At 54.9% G+C, this 24,207-nt stretch overlaps 1 protein-coding gene across 13 annotated transcripts in view; it reads left to right on the top strand.

Annotated features, from left to right (window-relative positions):
* MAST3 (microtubule associated serine/threonine kinase 3) overlaps positions 1-24,207 on the top strand; it is a 37,064-nt gene that overhangs the window by 8,255 nt on the left and 4,602 nt on the right. For 3 of the 13 annotated variants that reach the window (XM_074350418.1, XM_074350429.1, XM_074350422.1), the window contains 22 exons: positions 7,693-7,781; positions 7,864-7,933; positions 8,111-8,131; positions 8,647-8,725; positions 9,178-9,338; positions 9,519-9,594; positions 9,906-10,115; positions 10,201-10,302; positions 10,583-10,715; positions 12,295-12,359; positions 12,771-12,856; positions 13,636-13,844; positions 14,503-14,641; positions 18,088-18,220; positions 18,389-18,554; positions 19,074-19,175; positions 19,877-19,999; positions 20,830-20,939; positions 21,952-22,088; positions 22,638-22,882; positions 23,315-23,521; positions 23,856-24,082. In XM_074350418.1, the coding sequence (XP_074206519.1) occupies positions 7,693-7,781; positions 7,864-7,933; positions 8,111-8,131; positions 8,647-8,725; positions 9,178-9,338; positions 9,519-9,594; positions 9,906-10,115; positions 10,201-10,302; positions 10,583-10,715; positions 12,295-12,359; positions 12,771-12,856; positions 13,636-13,844; positions 14,503-14,641; positions 18,088-18,220; positions 18,389-18,554; positions 19,074-19,175; positions 19,877-19,999; positions 20,830-20,939; positions 21,952-22,088; positions 22,638-22,882; positions 23,315-23,521; positions 23,856-24,082 (2,890 nt within the window). Of the gene's footprint in view, positions 1-33; positions 5,293-7,692; positions 7,782-7,860; positions 7,934-8,110; positions 8,132-8,646; positions 8,726-9,177; positions 9,339-9,518; positions 9,595-9,905; positions 10,116-10,200; positions 10,303-10,582; positions 10,716-12,294; positions 12,360-12,770; positions 12,857-13,635; positions 13,845-14,502; positions 14,642-18,087; positions 18,221-18,388; positions 18,555-19,073; positions 19,176-19,876; positions 20,000-20,829; positions 20,940-21,951; positions 22,089-22,637; positions 22,883-23,314; positions 23,522-23,855; positions 24,083-24,207 lie in introns of those variants that run through there. The other 10 variants (XM_074350417.1, XM_074350426.1, XM_074350420.1 and 7 more) reach the window with 7 other exon arrangements.

Genomic DNA, 24,207 nt, shown 5'->3' with positions numbered 1-24,207 from the left:
GGGGCACGGACATTGCCCTGGCACCCCCAGAGACTTGGAAGCCACCCAGACCCAGCTCCCTCCACAAGGTACTGTGGGTTGGTGACATCACCACTTTGGGCCTCAGTTTACCCCTCCATAAAATGGCACTGTGATCCACACTAGAACCACAATGGGAAAATTCCATATTCAGACATAGCCAGCAGGTCTCCCTTCTGACAGATGGCCAGGGCGAGGCCAGAACTTGAGCTGTTGCCCAAGGACTTCCTCGAGACAGGTGCTGGATTCCCAGCCTTCTCAGAACCCTGCTGAATTGGCCTGGCCGCTTGGGCTCTGAACCAGGTCAGCTGGCCGGAAAGCTCCTCCCTCTGAATGTACACACACAACACACAACACACACACACACCCAAGACTGAGAATTCACCATTAGAGCCCCATGCACTAAACTTAACCAGGCAAAGTGGTGTAGAGAAAAAGGACCAACTTGACTGAGCACCAGCTCAGTCCCCAGTGCCTTCTGTCCCCTCTGCATCCCTGGGAGAGAAGCACCCTTCCTGACCCCCTTTTCCCCACGGAGGAAACTGAGGCTCAGAGAGGAGACACTAGTTCTTCTGGTTCAGTATGTCTAGGGGCCAAGTGTGAGGGCCAGCTTTGTGATCAGAGTCTTTTGAGGGTTTGAGCCACCCTCTGTGACTGGCAGATCTCAGGGTCTTGTCCCTGTATGGAGGGAATATCAGGGTTATAGTGGGCCCCTCACACAGCTCAGGCAGAAGTTCAGGGAAGAGACAGATATACAGGTCAGTGATGTCTAGAATTTGATGGCCCATCAACCATTTACACCTTAGTATGAATGAGCTGCTCAGACTCTTCCCACAGGCCTTTAATGGGGAGAAGAGAGAACGATTTGAAGCCCCCACTGGCTGCTGGGCAAAAGGCAGATAATTTCATTAAGTAGGCATTTATTGTGTGCCAGGTTCTAAGGGCACAGCTGTGAACAAGAACATAGGCCCTCCCTCAGGAGGCTCTCAGTATACTCTCATGAAGTAGGCAATGGACAAGTAAACAGACAAATGAGATACATTCAGACAGGGACCTCATTAATGTAGTGCGTGAGCCAAGGCCTGGGCTGAGCTAGGAAAGAGAGGCACCAAGCAGCAGAAACTGCACATGCAAAGGTCCTGAGGCAGGACCGAAGTTTTTAAAGCCTCTGTGGCTGCCTTGGGGGAAGAAAGATCTGCTGGGGACGGGGGACAGGAATAGAGGTGGCAGAGGCAGGGAGGTGGTTAGGGAAACATCTGGGTAGGAAATGGTGGACCATGGACCAGGCTGGGGCATCCAGTGGGAAGCAGAGACTGCTGTCGTCCGCATTTAGCAGAGGAGAAAACTATGGCATAGAACCTCAGAGTATGTTGTTCAGGGGCACCCTGGGAGAAGCGTCAGGCCAGATCTGACTCTGAGTCCCTGGCCTCAACCCCAGGTGAGGACAGGATGAGGGGAGGGGCCTATTGAGAGCAGATAAGCCAGTTTTACCAGGAGGAAATGGGAGGTGAGTTTGAAGCTCTAGCTCAGTCTGCTGGCTCCCTTACATGCCACCAGGGGGCAGCAGAACCACATTGCCTTGGGCCAGGCAAGGAGATGGGTCCCTGCCTTCCCTGCTCAAAGCACCTTAGAATTAAACCGTCATTTGTCCCCTCAGCCTCTAAGGACCTGTGAGTCCAGCCCCTATGACCCCCACCCCCACCTCCTCCCCATCTACCTCGCCAATGCTCACCCAACTCTAGCTATGTGGCTTCTTGGACTGCCGAAATATAAGCTGGTCCAGCCTTAGGGCCTTTGCACTTGCTGGCCCTTCTGCCTAGAGCTCCATTTTCTCCATTTACTCCTTTATTCATTTGTCAAGTCTCCAAGCCATCAGATAGGAAGCTTTTCCTGACCAACCTTCCCTGCCCCTGCCCCACCTTAAGGGCCCCCAAGCACTAGTTCCATCCATTATGTGTATCCGTTTCCCTCATCCCAACCACCTCTGAGTGTGATTTCCATGTTTTCTTATGTGATTATAGGGGGTTTTTTTCCACCAGAGGTTTGGGAGCCCTTTGATGGCCTGACTTGGATCTGTCCTGGTCATCCTAGATCCTCAGGCAGGGCCTGGTATACAGCAGGTGCTCAGTTAATGCTTGTGGCAAAGACAAATGGGAAGCAGCTGGGCTCTCCCTGTGGTGGTAGCAGGGAAGAGGTTGAAGACAAGGTTATGAGTTGGGCCCAGATGGACAAGGAGGCAACAAAGAGGCTATTCTAGGCAGGAACAGCATTGTCAGAGGAGTGTTCCCTCTGGGGCCTTGGACGCCAAGGACAGGAAGAATTTGGATTTTTCTACTCATGCTACTGAAAGCTACACAAGGTACAGGGCTTGGAGGGACGGGGACAGCTCATGACAGGTAGGAAGGGCTGGGGTGGTCAGACCAAGCTGGGTCAGAGGGTGAGGGTCTGTATGTCCACTTGGGGCTTTGCTATTTACACAGTTTACACAGATCAAGAAGATAGAGGCAAAGTCCAAGGCACAGACGGAATTAGGATCTCAGCTCTGGGAAAGAGGTTCACCGAGGAGTAGGATCTTGCTGGAAAATGAGGAGCCATGGAGGGTGTGTGAGCAGGGGTGGGGCATGATCTGGTGGGCAGTGGGCTGGTGCCAAAAGTCAGTAGTTCAGCCAGTCTCTCATGGGAGGTCTTTGCCATGGCCACAGGCCCCCTGGATTGCCAGCTGTAGCCCTGTTCTGCAGAGGAGGAAACTAAGGCCAGATGGGCGTGGGAGAAGCAGCTGCTGGGGATGCCAGTGCAGTGGGCATAATGTGGGGCCTGTAGGCGGTGCAGGCTGGGGATGAGGGGCAGCTCCTTGACTGTGTGCAGAAGTGTCTCTGGCCCACATTTTGGGGGGAGCTTGTGGGCACAGCATGTCAGCATATGGTGACACGAGACTATGGCTTCATCCCCAGTTGGGTCCCCAGACCTATGGGACTTCAAATTCCTCCCACGCTGAACATCTGAGGACCACATCTGATCCTGAAACAGGGTCTGTCCTTTGGCCTCAGAATAAGTCCAGAATTCACCTACTTTACTCTGCAGCTGCACCCTGGTCCAGGACTCAGTATCCCCCTCTTAGACCCTGGGACAGCCCCTCACTAGCCTCCTGTCACCTCTATTCCTGCCCCAACAGCTCTTGTTCCCCATGGCAGACGTCAGGGGGTGTTTTACAAACATAGTCCAGATCACACCCTTCCCCTGCTCACACATCCTCCATGGCTCCCTATTGCTCCTACAGTAAAACTGCACTCCTCCCTCCAGCCCATAAGGCCCACATGGTCCATCTTGCTGGCATCTTCCCCTCAGTCCTCCCTAAGGGCCTTTGCATGAGCTATGCTCACTGGCCCAGGACTCTCTATCTCCATGGCTGGCTCCTCTTCCTTCTCAGTTCCTCAGCTGGCTGCAGTATCCTCCTGGCTAAAGTTGTCCTTTGCTGGTGAGCAGGGAAGGTTCTTTTCCTTCCTCCACTTCAGTGTTTGAAATTAACCTGTTTGTTTGTTTCCTATTTACTCTCTGCCTCCCCTGACGGACTGGGGACCCCTGAGAGCAGGGATTATTTGTGGCCTGCCTCCCCAGGGTTCCATAAGAGAGCAGGCACACAGTAAATGCTCAATCAATGTTTGTTGAGTGAATGAATGGCCAGACATGAGTATTTGAGCCCCAGTCTGGGGGACCTGGAGAGCAGGCCTGGGGAGACACTCAGTAGGTATCTAGGCCACAGCGGGTGGGGGCCATCTGAGTGGGACACTGGGCTTGGAGGGAGCAGGGTGGGGAGTCTGAGAGAAACTTGAGAAGCAAAATCAGTGGCAAGATGGATGGGTGAAGTTAGCGTTACTTGTGCAGCAGCACCCCTACATGTCTCAGTTATCTTTTCTCAGGTGTGGAGTCTGGGCTCCAGGTCAATCCTGGACCAGTCAGTTCCCAAAGTGTCATGTGGCCTGTGAAGGGTCCACCCTCAGGGTGACACTGTCCCTGACTTCCCCAGGCTGTCATGAAAGGAGGAAGCACTAATTCACTGTCTACTGCATGAGACATTCCTCCTTCCATAGTGAAGATGAACGGTACCCCCAGCTCTGTACCAGGCACTTTCTGTGCCTCTGATTTTACTCCATTTTCACAAGGGGACATGGGTAGATGGGGAAACAGAAGCCTGAAAGTTTGTCTAATGCTAACGTTTATCCAACGTTTACCAGGCACTCTTGGAGTCATAGCCTTACAACTTAATTGTGTAGTCATCATCCACTTCTTGGGCAGGAGTTCAGGTGAAGGAGGCTAGTGAGGGACTGTAACAGCCCCGTTTTCCTCCCATTTTACAGTTGAGAATACTGGGGCTTCAGAAGTTAAATCAAGCATCTGATTCCTGATAGTGGCCAGGCTGATGGCCTTTCCCCATCGCACAGAGCTTACCAGGTGCCCTGACTCAGTTTGTTAAAAACACCCTCTGTGCCAGTCCAGTGTTGGAAGATGCTGGGACCCCAAGGATCCAAGCCGGGGGAAGACAGAGCTGGATAGGTGCAAGAGAAGTCTTCCTGGAGGAGGGGACGCTGAATTTTGCCAGGCAGGAAAGGCATTCCAAGGAGTGGAGCCGGCGTGGGCGCACGGTAGCATGAGCGGGGCCAGACCGCTGGATGGGTCTTGAGTGCCGCACTCAGAAGGGGTTCGCACCGAAGGGGCACAGGGGGCGTGATCGGATTTACATTTTGAGGAAAGAGAGCCAAGTTCCAGGACCCAACATCAAAGTGCCGCCAACGCCCCGCCCCCGCCGCCCGCAATCCTGGCAACGCGCCGCCCCGCCGCCCGCGGCCTTGGCAACGTCCCGCCTCTCCACCCGCGGCTATGGCAACGCCTCGCCCACTCGCCAGCACGCGGGTCCGCCGGCCTTGCTTCCGCGTCGCTCGCCCCTCCCCGCCAGGCCAGGCCCCGCCCCCGCTCTGCCCTGAGCCGGGTTCCCGGCCTCGCTCCCAGGCGCGCGCTTCCTCCTCGACCACGTACCCCTAGCACCACGGCGCGCACCATCTCCTCCGCCCCTCACCGCGAGCCTCCCACCGTGGTGATCCCACCGTGAAGGTTCGCGCCCCGCCGCCGCTGGTTGCGCCCCCGCGCCTCTCGGGCCTCTGGCGGCGGCGGCGGCACAAAGAGAAGCAGCATGTCCGACCCCAGCTACTGGACGGCGGTGGCAGCTCCTGGCCACCGGAGCCGCCTGGCCAAGGGCGCGCTGCTGCAGCGCTCCAAGAGGTAGGGGGCTCCGCGCGGGCAAAGGCGCGGCGGCCGATCAAACAGACACGAGTTGCCAGAAGTGCGTCTCGGCAGCGTGGCGAGAGCCACTGTGCGCGGCGGTAGGAGGAAGTGGGAGGATGCTTTGGTATCCAGGTATCCTCTGGGGTCCCAGGCAGCTTCCTTCCACCCCTCGTTACACCCGGACTAGGGTGTCTGTCCGCCGGGGTCGCAGCTCGGATGGTGACAGAGGCAGCAGGGAGTTGGGACTGAATCAGGATTCGAACGTGGGTCTGTCCTCTGGACAGACCTGGGAAGGAGCTTCTTGGAAAAACTGAGGCTGTTCAGCCCGTGGGGCTCAGTCAGCGGAAACGCTGGTTCAGAAACAAATATTTGCTGCTGGAGGCTGGTGTGTATGTCGGGTGTCAGGGGGGAAAATCATGGTGTTTCCACCCAGGGCAAAGTGGAATCTCAGTTTCCCCTTCTGAAAAGCAGACACTAAAAGAGGACTGTGGGCTCTACTAGACCTGCGTTCAAATTCCAACTCAGCCACTGCCAGGCTGTGTGATCTCAGACAGTTCCTTAACTTCTCTGTGCTTGGTTGTCTCATCACTGCTTGGTTGAGGGGAGTGGAACACCAGAGGGGAGCACAGGCAAAGACTGGGTGGTGGGACCAGCTGCCGAAGGACCTTGAATGCCTAGACTCTTCTCCCAGATCCTGGGGAGCCACAGAAGGCTCATGGACACCTCGGGGGTCAGGTTCAGCAAACTGGCCTCAGGCCCCTCTTTTCTGACATAATTATCACTCTCTGTTGTACTACGAAGTTGCATTGAAAAACTAAACAGCTTCTCAGAGTCCTGGGCCTTCTCGAGGGAGAGCTGAGCAAATAGTTGTTGCTCAGTAGATGTTCAGGAAGTGAACAGTTGATGCCCTGTTCCCCTTTGAGACCTCAAACTTGGCTGTTTTCAAGAAGGCCCTGCCTGAGAACAAGAGAGAGATGGCCAAGTGTTTTTCCCAAATGCCTTTGGAAGTGGAAAGTGATGCAGCAGGGTGCAGCATGGGGGTGAGGAACCAGGTGAAGGGCTGGAAGAGGATATGGGCTGTTGGGCGTGTGTTGTCTGTGTGTGTTGGGGGTGTTGACAGGAAGTTTTGCAGGAATCTGTGGGTTTCGCTTTTGCTTCTGCACCTCAGACTAGAGGGCCATCTCTGTGGCTGTTGACATCTGTGGCCTCAGTTTCCCAGGCTAGGAAATGGGTGCAGCTGGTCTCTTCCTCCTCCAGGCTCATTGGTATTGGCAAATGTAGATGATTTAATTTGCCAGAGAGGCATTGCCTGCTCTTCCATCGGGCACCAGGCCCTGTGAGCATGGTCGGGAGAAAGATGACAGCATATATACCCGCCATAATTTACCCAGTCCCAGGCCCAAGGCTGAGCACTGCGTATGGGTTTTGTCAAATCTTCCGAGTGCTTTGCAGTGTACAGATGGGGAAACCGAGGCTCAGAGAGGGCAGCTACACATGGAGCCGTGGAAAGGCTGAACCCCTCCTCCTGCACGTCTTGTCTCCTGAGTTGGTTACTGATCCGTTCTCCCCTTGGCCTGCGATGTGCCTTCTGCCTGGGACACCAGTCCTGGCCCCGTGAGGCCTCAAGGTTTCATCTCTCCCTCTCTGCGCAGCTCTCTCCCGCCAAGGCTGGGCTGCGTTGGTGGCTCGGGGTGTGTGGGCTGATGCACTTGTCTAACAAGCAGAGCTGTTGCCGGGCGACTGCTGGGGGATGCGGTGGGGGGGGGGGACTGTGTCGCTCCCAACTTCCCTCTGCCAGGGCGGGGGCTGGGGCCGGGGCACAGGTGGGAGAGCCTAGGCAAGGTGGGGGGTGGGGAGAACTGGCTGGGGGAGAGCCTGGGCCAAGGGTCTGGCAGCCAGGAGGGAGCTAGGTTGGAGGAGGGGAAATGTGTGGGCAGAAGTTCGGCAGAACAACAACAGGACCCAACTGTGCAAGATGCTGACTTCGAGGTTTCTAAGGGTCAGATTGGCGTTTTAAGGGGATCTCGAGGCAGGAGTTTGCCAAGAGATTGGAGCAGTGGCCCTAGGAAAAGGTGCAAAGAATGGAGTGGAGGGGGAGTCTGCCTCAGGGGCTCCGGGGTTCTCTCTCCCCTCCACCTTATTTGCCAGTGCAGCGGCCACAATGTGGACAAGGTGGTGAGGTTGGGATTGCAAATACAGAAGCCTGAAAAATTGGGCCAGGGGTTCCTGGGCTGAGCTCAGGGCCTTGGATGGGGTCTCCCTGGGGAGCAGGGAGGGAGTCGTCATGCCCGGCTTCCTGTCCTGCCCCAATGCTGGTGCACATGTGCTCCCAGTTGGGCACATGGTCCTCTGAGCCAGGAGGCCTGGGCCTGACCTTGTCCCCACCTTCCCCGACAGCTGCCGCAGTGGGAACCGCAAGAGCCTGGTGGTAGGAACACCCTCACCGACCCTTTCCCGGCCACTGTCGCCACTGTCAGTCCCAACGGGTGAGCATGGGGGCAAGCGGGCAGTCGAGGTGTCCTGTCTCCACCCCCACTGACTCAGTTTCCCCCACCTCCTTCTCAGCAGGCAGCAGCCCCCTGGATAGTCCTCGGAACTTCTCAGCTGTATCTGCTGTCAACTTCCCTTTCGCCCGGAGGTGAGTGGTCCCTGCCTTTGGGGATGGTGTTGGCATGATGGGCAAGGGGACAGGTGAGGGCATGCGCTTGGTGGCTGGACCTGCCTCCTCATTAGCCTTTTCCCTTCCCCTGGCCTCTGTCCTGTGTCGGTCTCTCCCTCTGACTCCCACCCCTGGCACACGCACGGCCTCCTGCAGCCACATCCCGCGTACAGACAGGTAATTTCTGTGAGCCCTCAGGGAGGAGGAGGGGGTGGCATGGCCCAGTCCAAGAATCATTCATTCACTAAAAGTTATTGATTCACTTAACCAGAGCTGATGGAGGACCTGTTGTGTGCCAGGCCTTTAAATGTCACTTATTCACTCAACAATGTTTATTTGGTGCCTGCTGGGTGGCATGCCCTATGCTGGGGGCTGAGGAATTGGAGGATGGACTTTGGCCCTCAGGGAATCCTCAGTCTGGCAGGGGTGGCTAGTGTGTACCCTAGCTGCTGCGACTCAGAGAAGAGCTTTGTTAGGGAACATCCTGGCAGTTGGCATTAGGGAGGACTTCCTGGAGGAGGCATCTGAAGAACAAGAAGAAAACACTTGGTTGCTTACCCTGTAATCCTGTTCTCAGCCTTTTCAGAAGGTCCTTCCTCCAGCTGGCCACAATCTGCCAGCCGTAGTGTCTGCCCTTGGTCCCCACAGACCCCAGGGGCTGTGCCTTCCTTCTAACTTATTCTTCTCTCCAGGGCTGATGGCAGAAGATGGTCCCTTGCATCCCTCCCGTCTTCTGGCTATGGAACCAACACGCCCAGCTCCACTGTCTCGGTACCCATAGTCCTACCTTGGCGGGCAGACAGGGGAGTGCCAGGTTGGGGGTGGGGGAAACATGTCTCAGGATTTTTTAAGGTGTTGAATAGTTGTTCAGTCAGCAAACATCCTGGCTGCCCCCCGTGCCCCATTCTGGTCAGTGTGGGGGCCCCTGAAAGGACCCAGCCTTGGCCCAAGGAGCTCCCAGTCTGGGGTACACAGATATTCTCATCTTTGTATGGTCAGGGAGGGCCTGGCCAGAGGAGGTCTTAGGGCTGCCAAGAAATCAGGTAGCGAAGGCTTCCTGGAGGAGGGGGCATCAAAGCTGGAGTTTTGAGGGATGCATAGGTACCAGGCAGGAGAGTTACCATGTGATGACTAGCAGACAGGCTGGGCCTTGAGGGATAGTGTCAGGATCCTGGCTGTGGTGCTGAGCATGAACCCATGGCCCTGATACCCCCTTCTGCCAGTCGAGCTCATCCTCCCGGGAGCGCCTCCACCAGCTTCCTTTCCAACCGACACCGGACGAACTCTGCTTCCTGTCCAAGCATTTCCGCAGCTCAGACAGCATGGCTGATGAGGAGGGTGGCCACCGCTCACCGCGCCTTCGCCCCCGCTCCCGCAGCCTCAGGTGGGCCTCGACCTCTGACCCCAGCCCCAGCCCCTCCCTGGGCTGGCTCCTCCTCCACCCCTGGTCCTGACCCTGCCTGAGCCTGGCCCCTGGCCCATGGCCCTTAGTCCTGGCTCAGCTGCCCTGTCCTGAGCTGTGTTTTGGGTCCCCTGTCATGAGCCACTTGTTCCCCCTCTTCAGCCCTGGACGCACAACAGGGACCTTCGACAATGAGATCGTCATGATGAATCATGTGTACCGGGAGAGATTCCCCAAGGTGGGCAGCACCTGGTGGCTGGACCAGCTCCAAATCCCCTCCGCATTGCTGTTCCCTCCATGGCACGCTCTGTCCTCCTGGCTGTGTGCCCCCCAATCTGTCCATTTCTGGTTTCCCCTTTTGTTTCATCTCTCTCTCTGTCTCATCCCTCCCCCTCCACCCCCTTTGTGTACATATTTCATTCCCTCCAATCCTCGGACCCCATCATCACATTTCCTCCCTCTCCCCGACAGTCTCTCTTGCCCCAATCTGTGCATGTCACTCCCTAGCCCTGCCCAGTGACCAGGTCACCCCCTCTCCCCACTTCCCAGGCCACAGCACAGATGGAGGGCCGTCTACAGGAGTTCTTGGCCACCTTCTCACCCGGCGCCCGGCTGGCACTGGCCGATGGCGTCCTGGGCTTCATACACCACCAAATCATCGAGCTGGCCCGTGACTGCCTGGCCAAGTCTGGAGAGGCGCTTGTCACCTCCCGCTACTTCCTGGAGATGCAGGAGAAGCTGGAGAGGCTGCTGCAGGATGTGTGTGGTGGGAGTTAGGGGTCCTCAAGCAGGGCAGGGTGGGACCAAGGTCCTGTGGGTGACACAACCACCCATCTGCCCCCAGGCCCACGAGCGCTCAGACAGTGAGGAAGTTGGCTTCATTGTCCAGCTCGTCAGGAAGCTGCTGATCATCATCTCGCGGCCAGCGAGGCTCCTCGAGTGCCTGGTGAGTCTCTTGGCCCATAGCCGGGTGTAGGGTCCTGGCAGGGCTGAGACTAGGCTCCCAGCGGTCCTGCTGAGATACAAGAGACCCCATCGTGTAGAGTTTTAAGAAGAACACAGGGTGCCTGCAGGCAGAGGGGGCTTCTCAGAGAAGGCGCCAGGAGCTGAGATCTTGGGGACAAGTTGGAGCTGCCAGTGAGTGTGCTCTAGACAGAGGGCGTGGCCTGTGTAGAGGCCTGTGGGTAGGCCCAGGCCTCGGCTGACCAGTCCCTCTGCACCCCTAGGAGTTTGACCCTGAGGAGTTTTACCACCTGCTGGAGGCTGCTGAGGGCCAGGCCCGCGAGGGCCAGGGCATCAAGACGGACCTGCCACAGTACATCATTGAGCAGCTGGGCCTGACGAAGGACCCTCTCCAGGGTGAGCTGGGGTGGGACTGGGACAGAAAGAGGAAACTACGGCAAGTCTAGGGTGGAGCTGGGAGTCCGACCCACACCCATCTGACTCCAGAGCCACCACACCATCCATCCTCTGTCTGCAGCCCTGTCCTCGGCCACCTGCAGGGTACATTGTGGGGACAGTACCCAGGATGTCGGGGTAAGGCAGCCACAGGTTGGACCCCTTAACCTGCCAGGCTCTTGGAGCCTCAGTGTCCTCAAATGCTAAGTCAAGATGGGCCAGGGGGCCAGGGGGCTACCGTTAGCAATGGATTCACATTGTCCTGTGAATTCACCAAGCACTTTGCCAGTTTCACCTGACTGTGGCCCAGGAAGTGGGACAGAGTCAGACAGGGCAACCTGTGAGCATGACCAGGGCAGTCAAGGAGTCCCCCAAACAGCCAGGATAAGGGAGCATCTGAGACATGGTGCCAGGGGAGCATTGAACTTGGACCTGGCCTGGTCTGGGAGTGGGCAGGGAAGCTTTGGGAAGAGATGATGTTCACGTTGGGGCCTGGAGGACAGAGCAGTGACCAGGTGAAGATTTGGGGAAGAGAGAAGGTGAATCAGGCAGGGGGAATGGTGAAGGCAAAGGTCCTCGGGTAGGACTGTGCCTGGCATTGTTGCAAGAGCAGAGAGGAAGGAGGGGAGCTGGGGGAAGGTGGCAGGGTCAAGAGGGCCAAGCTACAGTGGCCGGTGTCCGCTGAGCATTGTTGCTGTATCAAGCCAGGGTCTGTTCTGCCTTTGTCCCCTTTAAAGCTGGAAAGACCAAGGCTCCAGGCAGGTGAGGTTGAGCTGAGGTTCAGACCCAGATGTGCCAGAGGCCAGATCGCCCATAGACTGGCTGTATGGCCACAGCCGTCCTCCTGTCTGTCTGATGAAGATGACGCAGGTGGCACTGTGGATGGGCCCAGGGAGGTCAGAGGAAGCAGGAAGTGGCTAGGCAGGCAGGTGGCAGCTGGGACTGTGGGGGCAGATCATACACCCAGCACTGCACGGAGTGGGTTGCCACGGAGAGTGGGAGAGGCTACATTTGAACCCAGCCTCCCTCACCCTGAGGCTCCACTGCCCTGCCCTGCCGTGCCCGCCCCCCCCCCCACACCTTGCTCTGTTGCTCTGTGACCATTAATCACTGTCTTCATTGCCACCATCACTGCTGACATTCACCCACCGCTCAAGGCTGCCCCTGTGCTAAGCCCTGGGGCTGGAAAATAAGGTGGATCCTCCCAGCCTTGCCCTGAGCTTAGGAAAATGTTAAGAGTCATTACCCAGAGGGCCCACATCACAGGCCCAAGGCTCAGAGCCAGGGTTCAAAAAAAGCTGAGCAGGTGGAGCCTGGGCTTCCCACTGGCTCTTCTAGAAGTTTCCTCAGTCATTGCTCAGTTCAGCTTCCTGGGTTTGACCGAGATCTACACGCAATAGGGGCTCAATGACAGTATCTTGGGAGCTGGTCAGGGGAGGCACCACTTCTCCAGCCCAGGATAAGCCCCGGAAGGAACCCTCTGGGTGATGGAGAGGCAGGACTCAGAAACCCCATTCGAGGATCCTCCCTCATCTTACAGAGATGGTGCCTCTGAGTCACCTCGATGACAGTGGAGGACAGCCTCCAGCACCAGAGTCCCCAGAGGTAAGTCACAGAGCTTTGGCGACCCCACTTGTCTTACTCTTTTGACCAGCTGGCCACGGAGGGGCTGGGTTTGCTGTTTGCTGAGGTTTTGCATGTAGTAGGTGCTTAATAAATGCCTGTGCCTTTGTGGGGAAGGTGGGGGCAAGTGAGATTGCCCTGCCATGCAGGTTGGACAGGGCAGAGTTGGAGGGGGCTAAGGAAAGGGGAGTTTTGAAGGATGTGTAGGAGTTTTCTGGATGGTGGGCATGTATGTCTTGAGCAAGAGCTCAGAAACTCCGAAGCTGAGTTTGTGAAGTTTGCACAGGGGAGGAAGTAACATCAGGTGCCAGGACCAGTGGCTGGGACTTGGGGCGGGAGGAACCCAGCCTTCTCTGTGGTGGGGCAGGATCCTAATTCCCTCTTGCCCCGCAGAGTCGTGCCCTGGTCGGCCCTTCACGGAGGAAGCCATGTGAGAGCGACTTTGAGACTATCAAGCTCATTAGCAATGGGGCCTATGGGTGAGTCCTTGGGTGCCCTATAGACCCATTTCTCAGATACGCATGGGGATGGCTGAAGCCCACTAGGCCCCTGAGTGTGCAGACAGGGAAACTGAGGCCCACAGAGGGAAGTGGAGAGGCAACACAGCCAGGGTGTGGCCTTGGAAGGGCTTGGCCTTGATCTCGGTCCTTCCTTGCCCCAGGTCTAGGGGATTCTAGGAATTTGGGGGCTGATCAAGGAAAAAGATGGCCAAGTAATGACAGTAACATGCAGCGAGCATGATTTAAGTGCCACTTGGACAGGTTTGTGGCAGGGGGGAGTCCCTCACAGCTTAAGACCATCCCAAGGGGGCTCAGAGGTGGCTTACGTGTGTCCAGGTGGCATAGCTTAGCAGCACAGTGGGGAGTCTCTGGGTCAGAGAGTGCTATAGGGCAGGAGCAGCTTGGGGTCTTTATAGCCAGGGTGCACAAAGCCAGCAGGCTCTAAATGGCTAAAAATCTGCTTATCTGAGCTATATTTAAAGCAATTTGAGTTTGTGCCAGTGGGCTTTTGAGCTTACGGTCTCAGTCGGCTGTAAAGAAATTAACAATCTACGGGCCATCTGTGGCTCTTTATATGACACCATGAAGGGTGGCTTAAACCCATGGGGTGGGTGCTTTGGGAGAAAGGCCAGGTAAGGAGAATGGGTGTTCTGTGTGGAAGGCACAGCAGGTGGGATTCTGGGCCCAGGTCAGTCCAGTGCCTACCAGGGCCTGGATCTCCGGCCTCAGGGAGCCTGGTCCTCCCCACCCCGCTACAGCGCTGTCTACCTGGTGCGGCACCGGGACACAAGGCAGCGCTTCGCCATTAAGAAGATCAACAAGCAGAACCTGATCCTGCGCAACCAGATCCAGCAGGTCTTCGTGGAGCGTGACATCCTCACCTTTGCCGAGAATCCTTTTGTGGTCAGCATGTTCTGCTCATTCGAGACCCGGCGCCACCTGTGCATGGTCATGGAGTATGTGGAAGGTGCGGTTACTGGGGCTTGTATGCCTCCAGCAATGGGGAGCTCACCCCTTATCCGGGAGACTGTCCCTCCTGTGACCAAGCTGAGGTCTACTCTGTCCTCCATGGGGTCCCAGCCTGCCTTGGGGACCCTCTGTCTGTGGCGGGGAGTTGGGTCCAGGGGGTGCCAAAGAGGAGTGTGAGGGCAGGACCCTAGGGAATAGGGGTGGGATGGACAGCCTAGGCAGGGGAGACTGGCGGGCAGAGGCCTGGAGGCTAGAGTAAGAGCAGAGAAGGGAGGGCGGCATGGGTGGGAGGGGCCAGGATGGTTAGAGGCCAGGGTAAGGAATTGTGGGATCAGGATTGCAGTTCAGTTCAGGAAAGAACAGGGCCTTCAGGTAAGGGCAGGGATGTGCATTTACCAAGGTGCTTCCAGGCAAAGAGAGGGAGTGTACACTTAGGAGGCACCTACTGTGTAAGGGACTGTGCACTTATAGAGCTGTTGCCCAGCCAGGGGAAAGTCAGAAGGCAGGGTCTGCTGCCCTCCTCCCCGTCCCAGTTCCCCATCTCGATTGAGGACAGACTGGGGATGCTTTGCAAGAGATAGGGAAGTCATGTAGGCACAATTCTGGGCACGGCTATAGAGCCGAGGGCCTCTGCCAGCATGTTTGCCCCTCTGCAGGCGGCGACTGTGCCACGCTCCTCAAGAACATGGGCCCGCTGCCTGTGGATATGGCCCGCATGTACTTCGCTGAGACAGTGCTGGCACTCGAGTATCTGCACAACTATGGCATTGTGCACCGGGACCTCAAGCCTGACAAGTGAGTGGTCCTGGGGCTTCAAGGGGTGGGGCCTCTGAGCGGGCCTGGGGCTACTCATGAGCCCTGCCATCTGGATCCTGCTGGCATCCTGGAACCCCTGTGGTAGGAAGCCAGGGATCCTGGCAACATTGAGCAGGTATCCTCCTGGTGTGTACAGAGGAGAGCAAGTACTTAATAGGCACCTGCTGTGTGCAAGGGAAGGGCAGTGCACTTAGGGAGATTCTGCCAGGCAAAGAAAGAGAGGGTGCACAAACTAAGCAGGGAAGGGACCATGCACTCACAGAGCTACTGCCGCACCAGGGGAGTGAACGTGCACTTATGAGGCACCAGCTGTATACAAAGAGCAGTGACATGCAATTTGTAAGATCTTATGTGTGAAGAAAGGAACTGTGCATGTCTTGAGCACCTGCTGTGTATGAGTGCAGGGAGGAAAGGAAGAGAACGTGTTTTATTTCATTTTTTCTTTTTTTTCCCTTAACAGAGGCACTGGGGATTGAACCCAGGACCTCATGCATGCCAAGCTTGCGCTCTGCCACTGAGCTATACCCCCACCCCCAAAAACATGTTTATTGAGCATCTTGGGGGTATTTATTTTGTTCTAGCATCTGGTAAGCACGTACTGAGTGCCAGGTCCTCTGTGGGTGACTGGGAAACACAAGTGTGAGTGAATAATCCCTCGTGCTTTGTAATTTTCAAAGCATTCTTCCCTGCATTAATTGAGCACCTAGTGTCTACAGAGGAAAGGGCTGCTCTTACATCAAGTACCCTCTGGGTACCAGGCAAGAAGTTTTGAGTTTCTCAGGTAACTGCTGTGCGGGGATGTAGAAGTAGCCTTAAGAAGCCTGCATGTTTTCAGGCTTCAGGTTTCATCTTGAGTCTGCGAGTGGCTGAGAAAACAAAGCGAATGTATTTGGCACTTGCTATATACGTGAGTCTGTGCTAGCCATTTTAAGGAACCCAAACAGTGGTATAATTAACTCCTCACACTCCAATGACCCTTTTGGGTTTATAAAGCACATTTTTTAGCTGGCATGTATTTATTGGGCACCAGCTGTATAAAGGTGATCAGAACAGCAGTTGTTAGGAAATGACTGTGGGTCAGGCCCTGAACACTTCAACTGCCTTTTTAGAATTTTTTATTTTGAGGTCAGCATGCATTGAGCACCTACTGTGTGCCAGGGACGGGGAAGTACTTCCAAAGGAAGTACTTGCTATGTGGGGATGTGAACATAAGGCTTAAGAGCCCTGCATGTTTTCAGGGAGTCTTGTAGTTTGCGAGTGGCCAAGTAAACAAAGCAAATGCACAGTTGGCACCTGCTGTATATCTGGGCCTCTGTGCTCGACATTCTAAGGCTGCTCTGTGCCCATCAGGCCGCTGTGGGATCGATCATCCTAGAGTAGGGTCTTCCAAGTGTTTCAGGTCCAATCCCAAGGCAGGACCTGCCCCTCCCACTCTCATCAGCAAAACGGGGTGGGAAGGTGCCTGGCACCAGGGGCTTCATGGAGGGACAAATGCACACAGTAGGTGCTTGAGAAAAAAGATTTTTTCCTTTTCACGTCGGAAAATTTCAGATACAACCCAAGTCAGGACAAGGTATATTGGTTTGCTAAGGCTGCCCTAACAAAGCCCCACAGACCGGGAGGCTGAAACAGCAGAAATTTATTCTCACAGCTCTGGAGGTGGCAGGGAAGGATCTGTCCAGGCCTCTCTCTTGGCTTCTGGTAGTTCTTTGGCTGTGGCCAGGATAACTCTCATCTTTTTCTTTTCTTGCAGTTTTTTAACTAAAGTGTAGTTGATTTACAGCACTAGTTTCAGGTAGCTCTCATCTTTACACCTCATTCCCCCGTGTGCATGTCTGTGTCCAAATTTCCCCTTTTTCACAAGGACACTGGTCACATTGGATTAGGGACCACTGTCCTCCAGTATGACCATATCTCAACTATTCACATCTTCAATGACCCTATCTCCAAATAAGGTCATATTTGTAATTCCTGGGGGTTAGGACCTATGAATTTGGGGGTACATAATTCAGACCACAACAGAAGAAGTATACCATGCCCCACCTCCATTCCCCACATCCTTATTCAGATCCCACAGGCCAGTCCTATTTCCTCCTCACCCTCTCCGTCCTCCACACTGGATGATTTGAAGCAAATCCCAGGCATCATGTCATTTTCTTTGTGAGAAGGAAACAGTTTTAAATACCAAATATAGTCAGCATTCAAGAAATCAACATTTTTTTTTAGACAGGGACTTGCCCCTTGGAGTTCAAGAAACACTGGTTGTCTTGGCAGATGGTGGCTCCAGGCCTGCTGCACGGCCTTGGTTTGAAGGTGTCGGTTGGCTCACCTGGTAGCTATACCAAAATGCTTTTTCCACTAGTGTACGCAATAGTTGCTCAAGAAACATCCCTATTTGAGATACACAGTAGGTGCCCCCCAAAAATGGTTCATCAGAGAGCCTGGATACACACAGTGAATTCTCCAGAAATTTACTTTTTAAATGGCAGAGGTACCCAGGAGGTGCCTGAAAAATGTGACTTTATAAAGATGGGGCATATCATTTTATCACTGAAAACATTTACATACTTAAGTTTGCAGGAAAACTTGAACAACAGCATACGTGGTAGGTGTGCAGGTTTTTAAAACTCGTGAGATGCGCAGACATTTCTGTACACAGCAGGTGCTGAAGATATGTTCATTTTTCAATGGGGGAGATGAATAGTTGCTTGTAAAGTATTTAGTTTGTTAAAATAATGGACACGGAGGGCAGGGTATAGCTCAAGCAGTAGAGCGCATGCTTAGCATGCATGAGGTCCTGGGTTCAATCCCCAGTATCTCCTCTAAGAATAAATGAACAAATAAACCTAATTACCTGCCCCCACCAAAAAAAATTAAAAAATAAAATAAAATGATGGACACGTGTACAAAAGTATGCTCTAGATCCCTCAGGAGGTGTTCAGATGTTTTAATGCCCAGTGGGCATTAGATGCTGTGATTCTCAGGAAATTTATTTTATTTTATTTTATCTAAAAAAAATTTGGGAGAGTGATTAGATTTATTTGTTTGTTTGTTTGTTTGTTTTAATGGAGGTCCTGGGGGTTGAACCCAGGACCTCATGCTTGCTGAGCATGCACTCTACTGCTGAGCTATGCCCTCCCCCCAGGAAATTTCTTTTTGCACAGTGGCATATACAGTTGGTGCTCAACAGCCACACCAGACGTACCCAGTAGGCGCACTGAGATGTTTGCCAAATTTGTAATAACTGCCCAAGACCCACTGGTTCTTTCAGCAATGTGATCGTGCACAGGAAGTGCTTTTCAATCCAAGGAGGGGTCAGGCCACCTCAGGTGGAACCAAGTTCTGGGAGTGGGGGCAGGGGGCAGCAGGAGCAGCCAGGCACCGCGGGCCCCCCAGCCCTGAACCCACCACCTGCCTACCCACAGCCTGCTCATCACCTCGCTCGGCCACATCAAGCTGACTGACTTCGGCCTGTCCAAGATCGGGCTCATGAGCATGGCCACCAACCTCTACGAGGGCCACATCGAGAAGGACACTCGGGAGTTTGTGGACAAGCAGGTGTGTGGACGGGCAGGGTACAGGGCTGCCTCCCTCTGCCTGGGGCCTGACCCTGGGACAGGGGGGGACTTTGCAGCAAAAAGGAGAAAATGAACTCCCCATCATTCTACCCAACCTTTCTTCCCTGGCTGGGAGCTATCCTCAGTTTCCCTGTCCCACCTGGCCCAGGTATGTGGGACGCCTGAATACATCGCCCCTGAGGTGATCTTCCGCCAGGGCTACGGGAAGCCAGTGGACTGGTGGGCCATGGGCGTCATCCTCTATGAATTCCTGGTGGGCTGTGTGCCATTCTTCGGAGATACCCCTGAGGAACTCTTTGGCCAGGTGGTCAGTGGTGCGTTCCCCCTGCCCCCCATGGTGCCAGGTTTAAGTCTTAGTCCCCCTGGGGCTCTGGACAGCCATTCCCCATTCCCCTACCCTTACTGGGGAGAGGAGCAGCCCCTTGTGTGGATTGGGTGCCTATGGCATGCCCAGCCCCAGCTAGGCCCTGGAGATACAGCCAAGAGCAAGACAGACAGTAAGGGAGATAAACAAGCAAATTATGGAGCAGACAGAGGCAAAAAGAATGCCAAGGAGGAAAAGCAGCAGGAAGAAGGAGGGTGTGGGGTGGCAGGTGGAGGGGGGATGATGCTATATTCAACAGAGTCACAGAGCCCTACTGGAGCAAAGGGAAGCCACAGAGATGGAAGGTGCTCTGGGCAGAGGGCACAGCCAGAACAAAGGCTATGAAGGACCAAGCCTGGTATGTTGGAGGAGCAGAGTCGGCTGATGGCTTGGAGCACAGTGAGTGAGGGGAGGTGCTCAGAAGGGCTATTCCTGCTCCCTCACTCCCTCACTCCTCCTCTCAACTTAGATGAGATCATGTGGCCTGAGGGGGACGAAGCCCTTCCAGCTGATGCCCAGGACCTTATCACCAGGCTGCTCCGACAGAGCCCACTGGACCGTCTAGGCACTGGTATGTAGGTGTGGGTGGGGCCCAAGTGGGTGGGATGGGGGCTGGGGTAAACAAGAGCTCTGTTTGAGAGGCTGCATAGAGGAGGGGTCTTGGAACTGAGATTTTGAAGGATGCATAGGAGCTCGCCAGGAACTAGTACAAGACTTGGAAGGAACAGCAGGTAGCTGGGTGTAGTACAGACAAGGGGCACTGAGGCTGTGCATGTAAGCTTGCCAGGTCACCATGTTCTGAGGTCTCCAAAGGCCCAGCCCAGTGGATCCCACTGTCTAAGTTTCCCAGCCACTTCAGTAGTGATTAAGGGACTATTTGATACTCATGCAGCCACCCAATTATGTAGCCACTATAGATCATGTTCAAGATCAAGCTTGGCCACTGGAGAGGACTGTGAGGGCTGAGGTTGGGCAACAGGATACCTTCATGCAGTCACCTCTGCTCCAAGGGGTAGAAACGTGTGGAAAAGGCCCCGGAAAGGAAGCCCTCCTAAGGCTCGGGTTTCTCCAGGTGGTGGGATCCCAGTATCTAGCAGAGGGAAGAGCAGGGCCTGGGTTCTAGCCCTAGCTTGGTCCCTCCCTGGGCTCTTAAATGATGGCTGGTCTCCCCTCCCATCTTTCAGTCCTGTGTTGGCCAAGGTCGGGTTCCTAATTGGCCCAGGAGGGAGCGGGGGGTGGGGACTGGTAGGACTCAGCCCAGCATGTCTGCAGGTGGCACCCACGAAGTGAAGCAGCACCCCTTCTTCCGGACACTGGACTGGGCAGGGCTTCTGCGACACAAGGCTGAGTTCGTGCCACAGCTTGAGGCTGAGGATGACACCAGTTACTTTGACAGTAAGCCGGGGTCCTATAGGTGGGCTCTGCTGTCCCATAATCCCCCAGGCGGTGAGGGGGCATTTGCCAGGGTCTCCACCCAAGCTTGGCGCCTCTCCCTGGGCCTGGAGCTTCCGACTTCCTGAGCTTTCCAAGATGCTGGGGCATGTCTGCTGGCTGCCCCCTGGCTAGGATCTCCTATGCATCTGGGTTCAGGAGGCTGCAGCACCCCCTCGGGTTGCAGGAGGGGAAACCAAGGCACTGAGTGTGGCAGACCCTTGCTTTGGGTCAGGAGGCTAAACCAGGCATGGAGCCTTGCCTGTTATATAGGAGGGTGGGGTCTCTTGCTCAGCTTTGGTGGAGGGGGTGAGCACTTCAGGTGGGCTCAGACAGATATCTATCTCCCTGGGGCTCTGGCTGAACACAGAGTAAACGCCCTCAGCTTCCAGGGCCTCCTCCAGAACTTGATGAGTGATCTGTGGCATGACAGAGGTCATCTCTGAGCATCTGTTTCCTTTTCTGTAAAATGGGGAACATCCTTTATGTTTGAGATGCACAATTTTACCTGATTCTGGGTGACCCATCTCAAGGGTAAGGAAACTGAGGCTCAGACCCAAGAATTCCCATCCACAGCCCCACAGCTTTTAGGGACACAACTGGGATTTGTTCCCAGATACTAACTCTGCCACCCAAGCCTCCTCTGGTCCTTAAACATACCAGGCATGGTCCCACCTCAATGCCTTTGCCCTGACGGCACCTCCCTACCTGGGATGCTCTCCCAACCTCACCTGACAGCCCTTGTGGCCACCTCCGGGCATCAGGTGGGCTGCACAAGCCTTTCCCTCCCGCAGCACGCTCGGAACGTTACCACCACCTGGGCTCAGAGGATGATGAGACCAATGATGAGGAGTCATCCACGGAGATACCCCAGTTCTCGTCCTGTTCCCATCGGTTCAGCAAGGTGGGCCTGGGGCCCTGTGTGTAGCCAGTGCCCAGGAAGCACGGCAAGATGTTTGTTTTGTTTTGACTTTTTTTATTGTACTAAAATACGCATAGCATAAAGTATACTATTTTAGCCATTTTAAACTGTACAATTCAGTGACATTTAGCACATTGACAGTGTTGGGCAACTATCACCTCTATCTACTTCCGGAACACTTCCGTCACCCCAAAGGGAAACCATGTACCCATCTGGAGTCACTCCTCATTTTTTTCCTCCCCCACCCCTGGCAACCATTAACCTGCTTTCTGACTGTCTGCATTTACCTGTTGCGGACATTTCACATACGTAAGCTCATACACTATGTGTGCTTTGGTGTCTGGCTCCTTAAGTCTGATCCCTGTGGTTGCATGTATGAGGCTTCATTCCTCGTTATGACTGAGTAATAGCCCGTTGTATAGTAAACCACATTTTGTTTATCCACTCATCAGCTGATGGACACGGGGGTTGCTTCCACATGGGGGCAATCATGAATAGACCTACTATGCTGCGTGTTATCTTCCAGCCTCATTAGCATAACTTAAGTTCCTTCCTTTGGTGTATAATTTGGTCAAAAACCCTGTACTGTTTGTGGGCCTGGGCCCCAGGCAGGAAATGCCATTTGTGACCCACTTGGTAGCCAGGCGCCTCTGAGCCTCAGTGTCTTCACCTGTACAGTGGGCTAAAGACTCTATGTCTTTTTCATTTCTTTTTTTAATTAATTTTTTTGTGGGTAATTAGGTTCATTTTTATTTGTTTGTTTGTTTATTTAATGGAGGTACTGGGGATTGAACCCAGGACCTCCTACGTGCTAAGCACACACTCTACCACTGAGCTATACCCTCCCCTCTTAAAGGCTCTCTGTCTTTAGAGATGTGGTGAGTAAGGATTTAAGGAAGTGACTCAGGGAAGTGTTGGATATACAGGAAGCACTCAACTAAGCTGTCCCCCATGGGTGCGGTTGTTGTTACTGTTCTTTTTCATTGCTTCCCAGGTCTACAGCAGCTCTGAGTTCCTGGCCGCCCAGCCCACTCCAACCTTCGCTGAACGGAGCTTCAGTGAGGACCGGGAGGAAGGGTGGGAGCGCAGCAGCGAGGGGGAGTATGGGCGCCGGCTGAGCACCGAGGTCCGGTAGGTGGGCTGGGGAGTATAAGCAGATCCAGTTTCCAAACTGCTAGGAGGTGGAGCCACAAAAAAAAAAAAAAAAAGTCTAACATTGGAAAGAGTTTCCCAGTGGCACAGTAGAAAAGGGTCAAACATATTGGCCAGCCTGTCAGACCCTGTCAACCTGGCCCCTATCATCACTCCCTTTGGCTTTGCATTCTTAACCACACCAAACATAAAGCATCCACATACCATCCCACTGCTAGGCTTTTGCTTGCATGGTTTCCTCTGCCCTGAACACCTTTTGCTAACAAACTCTCGTTCACCTTTCAAAGTCCAGACTCAGCAGAAATAATCCATGTCTGCTAGAGAATGCGGGTTGGAAACTGGGTTTTAAAAGATGAATAGGAGTCTCCAGGAAGACACAGAGGACTAAGCAGGGAGAGGGAACTCACCTTATGTTTACAAATTACCTCTGACTCTAGGCTGAGAGTTAAGATGTGGCCACTAGAGAAGACTGGGTATCCTGGGGTGAGGGCGTCTGGCAAGTGTGACTCAGGCTCTTCCCTACTGCAGGCTAAGGTCGTGGACATCCTCTGGTTCCTCCTGCCACTCATCCTCTTCCCAGCCTGAACGAGGCCCTAGCCCATCTCTCCTGGGCACCATCAGCCTGGACACGATGCCCAAGTTTGCCTTCTCGTCAGAGGACGAGGGAGCTGGCCCAACTGCTGTGGGCCCCAAAAGGCCCGTCTTCATTCTAGGGGAGCCTGACCCACCCCCAGCAGCCACCCCAGTGGCGCCAAAGCCCTCAAGCCTTTCTGGTAGGTGGAGTCCAGGGTGGGCAGGGTAATGTCATGGCAAGTTTCCCACAGAAAGGGCTATTTGAGATGAGTCTTGAAGGATGAGTAGTTCTCCAGAAAGACCATTCACTTGTCTAACAAATGCCTCAGGCTTCAGCTGGGCTCCCAGGAAGCCCTGTCTAGCAGGGAGAGAGGAATCGAACTGGGGAGCTCAGAGAGTGATTAGTCATCTGACTGGGGTGAGGGGAAGGCTTCTTGGAGGATGGAACTTGAGGAGCGGAGCTTCCCAGGAAGGGGAGTGCAAGAAGGGTGTAGGAAGAGGGAACCCTCTGAACAAAGGCCACTGTGTATACACTGACTGGGGAGGAAGGAGCTTTGCCTCCTGAGGGCAGAGGGGCCAAGCAGTGAGATGAGGGGGGCCAGGCTGACCCCCTGACCCTGCTGACCCCCTAGCTGACACAGCTGCCCTCAGCCACGCGCGACTACGAAGTAACAGCACTGGTGCACGACACTCCACGCCGCGGGCCCTGGATGCCGGCCGGGGCCGACGCCCGGGGGGCCCAAGAGACTCAGCCCCTGAGAAATCCAGGGCCTCCCCCAGTGGGGGCCGCGTGCCCAAGTCAGCCTCGGTGTCCGCACTGTCACTCATCATCACGGCCGGTAACGCCTACGGCCAGCCTGTCTTTGCTTGTCTGTCCACATCCATTTTAACCATGGGGCGGGGTCTGTTTTGGCCAGCAGGAGCTGGAGGGCATCCCTCCAGGTGATGTGGGGGCTGTTGTTTGGGGCTGAGCCCCAGGAGAGGGGAAGCAGCTGGGGGACTGGCATTCCCACAGTGGGCACTGCATGTGCAAAGGCCCAGAGGCAGTGGGACTGTGTTTGGGGCGTTAGAGCAGTAACAGAACAGCCAGAAGGATCAGTGTGGGGGGAGGAGAAGCTGCCTTCTGAGGGGCCCGATAAGGGAGTGACCCCTCCCTGAACCTCGTCCCTACAGATGACGGCAGCGGCGGCCCCCTCATGAGCCCCCTGTCCCCACGCTCACTGTCCTCGAACCCATCGTCCCGAGACTCCTCTCCAAGCCGAGACCCTTCCCCTGTGTGTGGCAGCCTGCGGCCCCCCATTGTCATCCACAGCTCAGGCAAGAAGTACGGCTTCAGCCTGCGGGCAATCCGTGTCTACATGGGTGACAGTGACGTCTACACCGTGCACCATGTCGTGTGGGTGAGTTGGCCTCGGGATGGGCGGGAACAGCTGGACGTGGCAGAGCCCTTTCAGAGCTGCAGCTTGTAGTCTTGGAAAGTAAGCCCATGAGGTTTAGGGGCCCAGAGCAGGGACTGGTGCCACCT

The sequence above is a fragment of the Camelus bactrianus genome, chromosome 22 (genome assembly GCF_048773025.1).
Source record: "Camelus bactrianus isolate YW-2024 breed Bactrian camel chromosome 22, ASM4877302v1, whole genome shotgun sequence".
Taxonomy (NCBI): domain Eukaryota; kingdom Metazoa; phylum Chordata; class Mammalia; order Artiodactyla; family Camelidae; genus Camelus; species Camelus bactrianus.
Note: the sequence above shows the minus strand (reverse complement) of the source record. Positions and strands in the feature narration are given on the sequence as shown.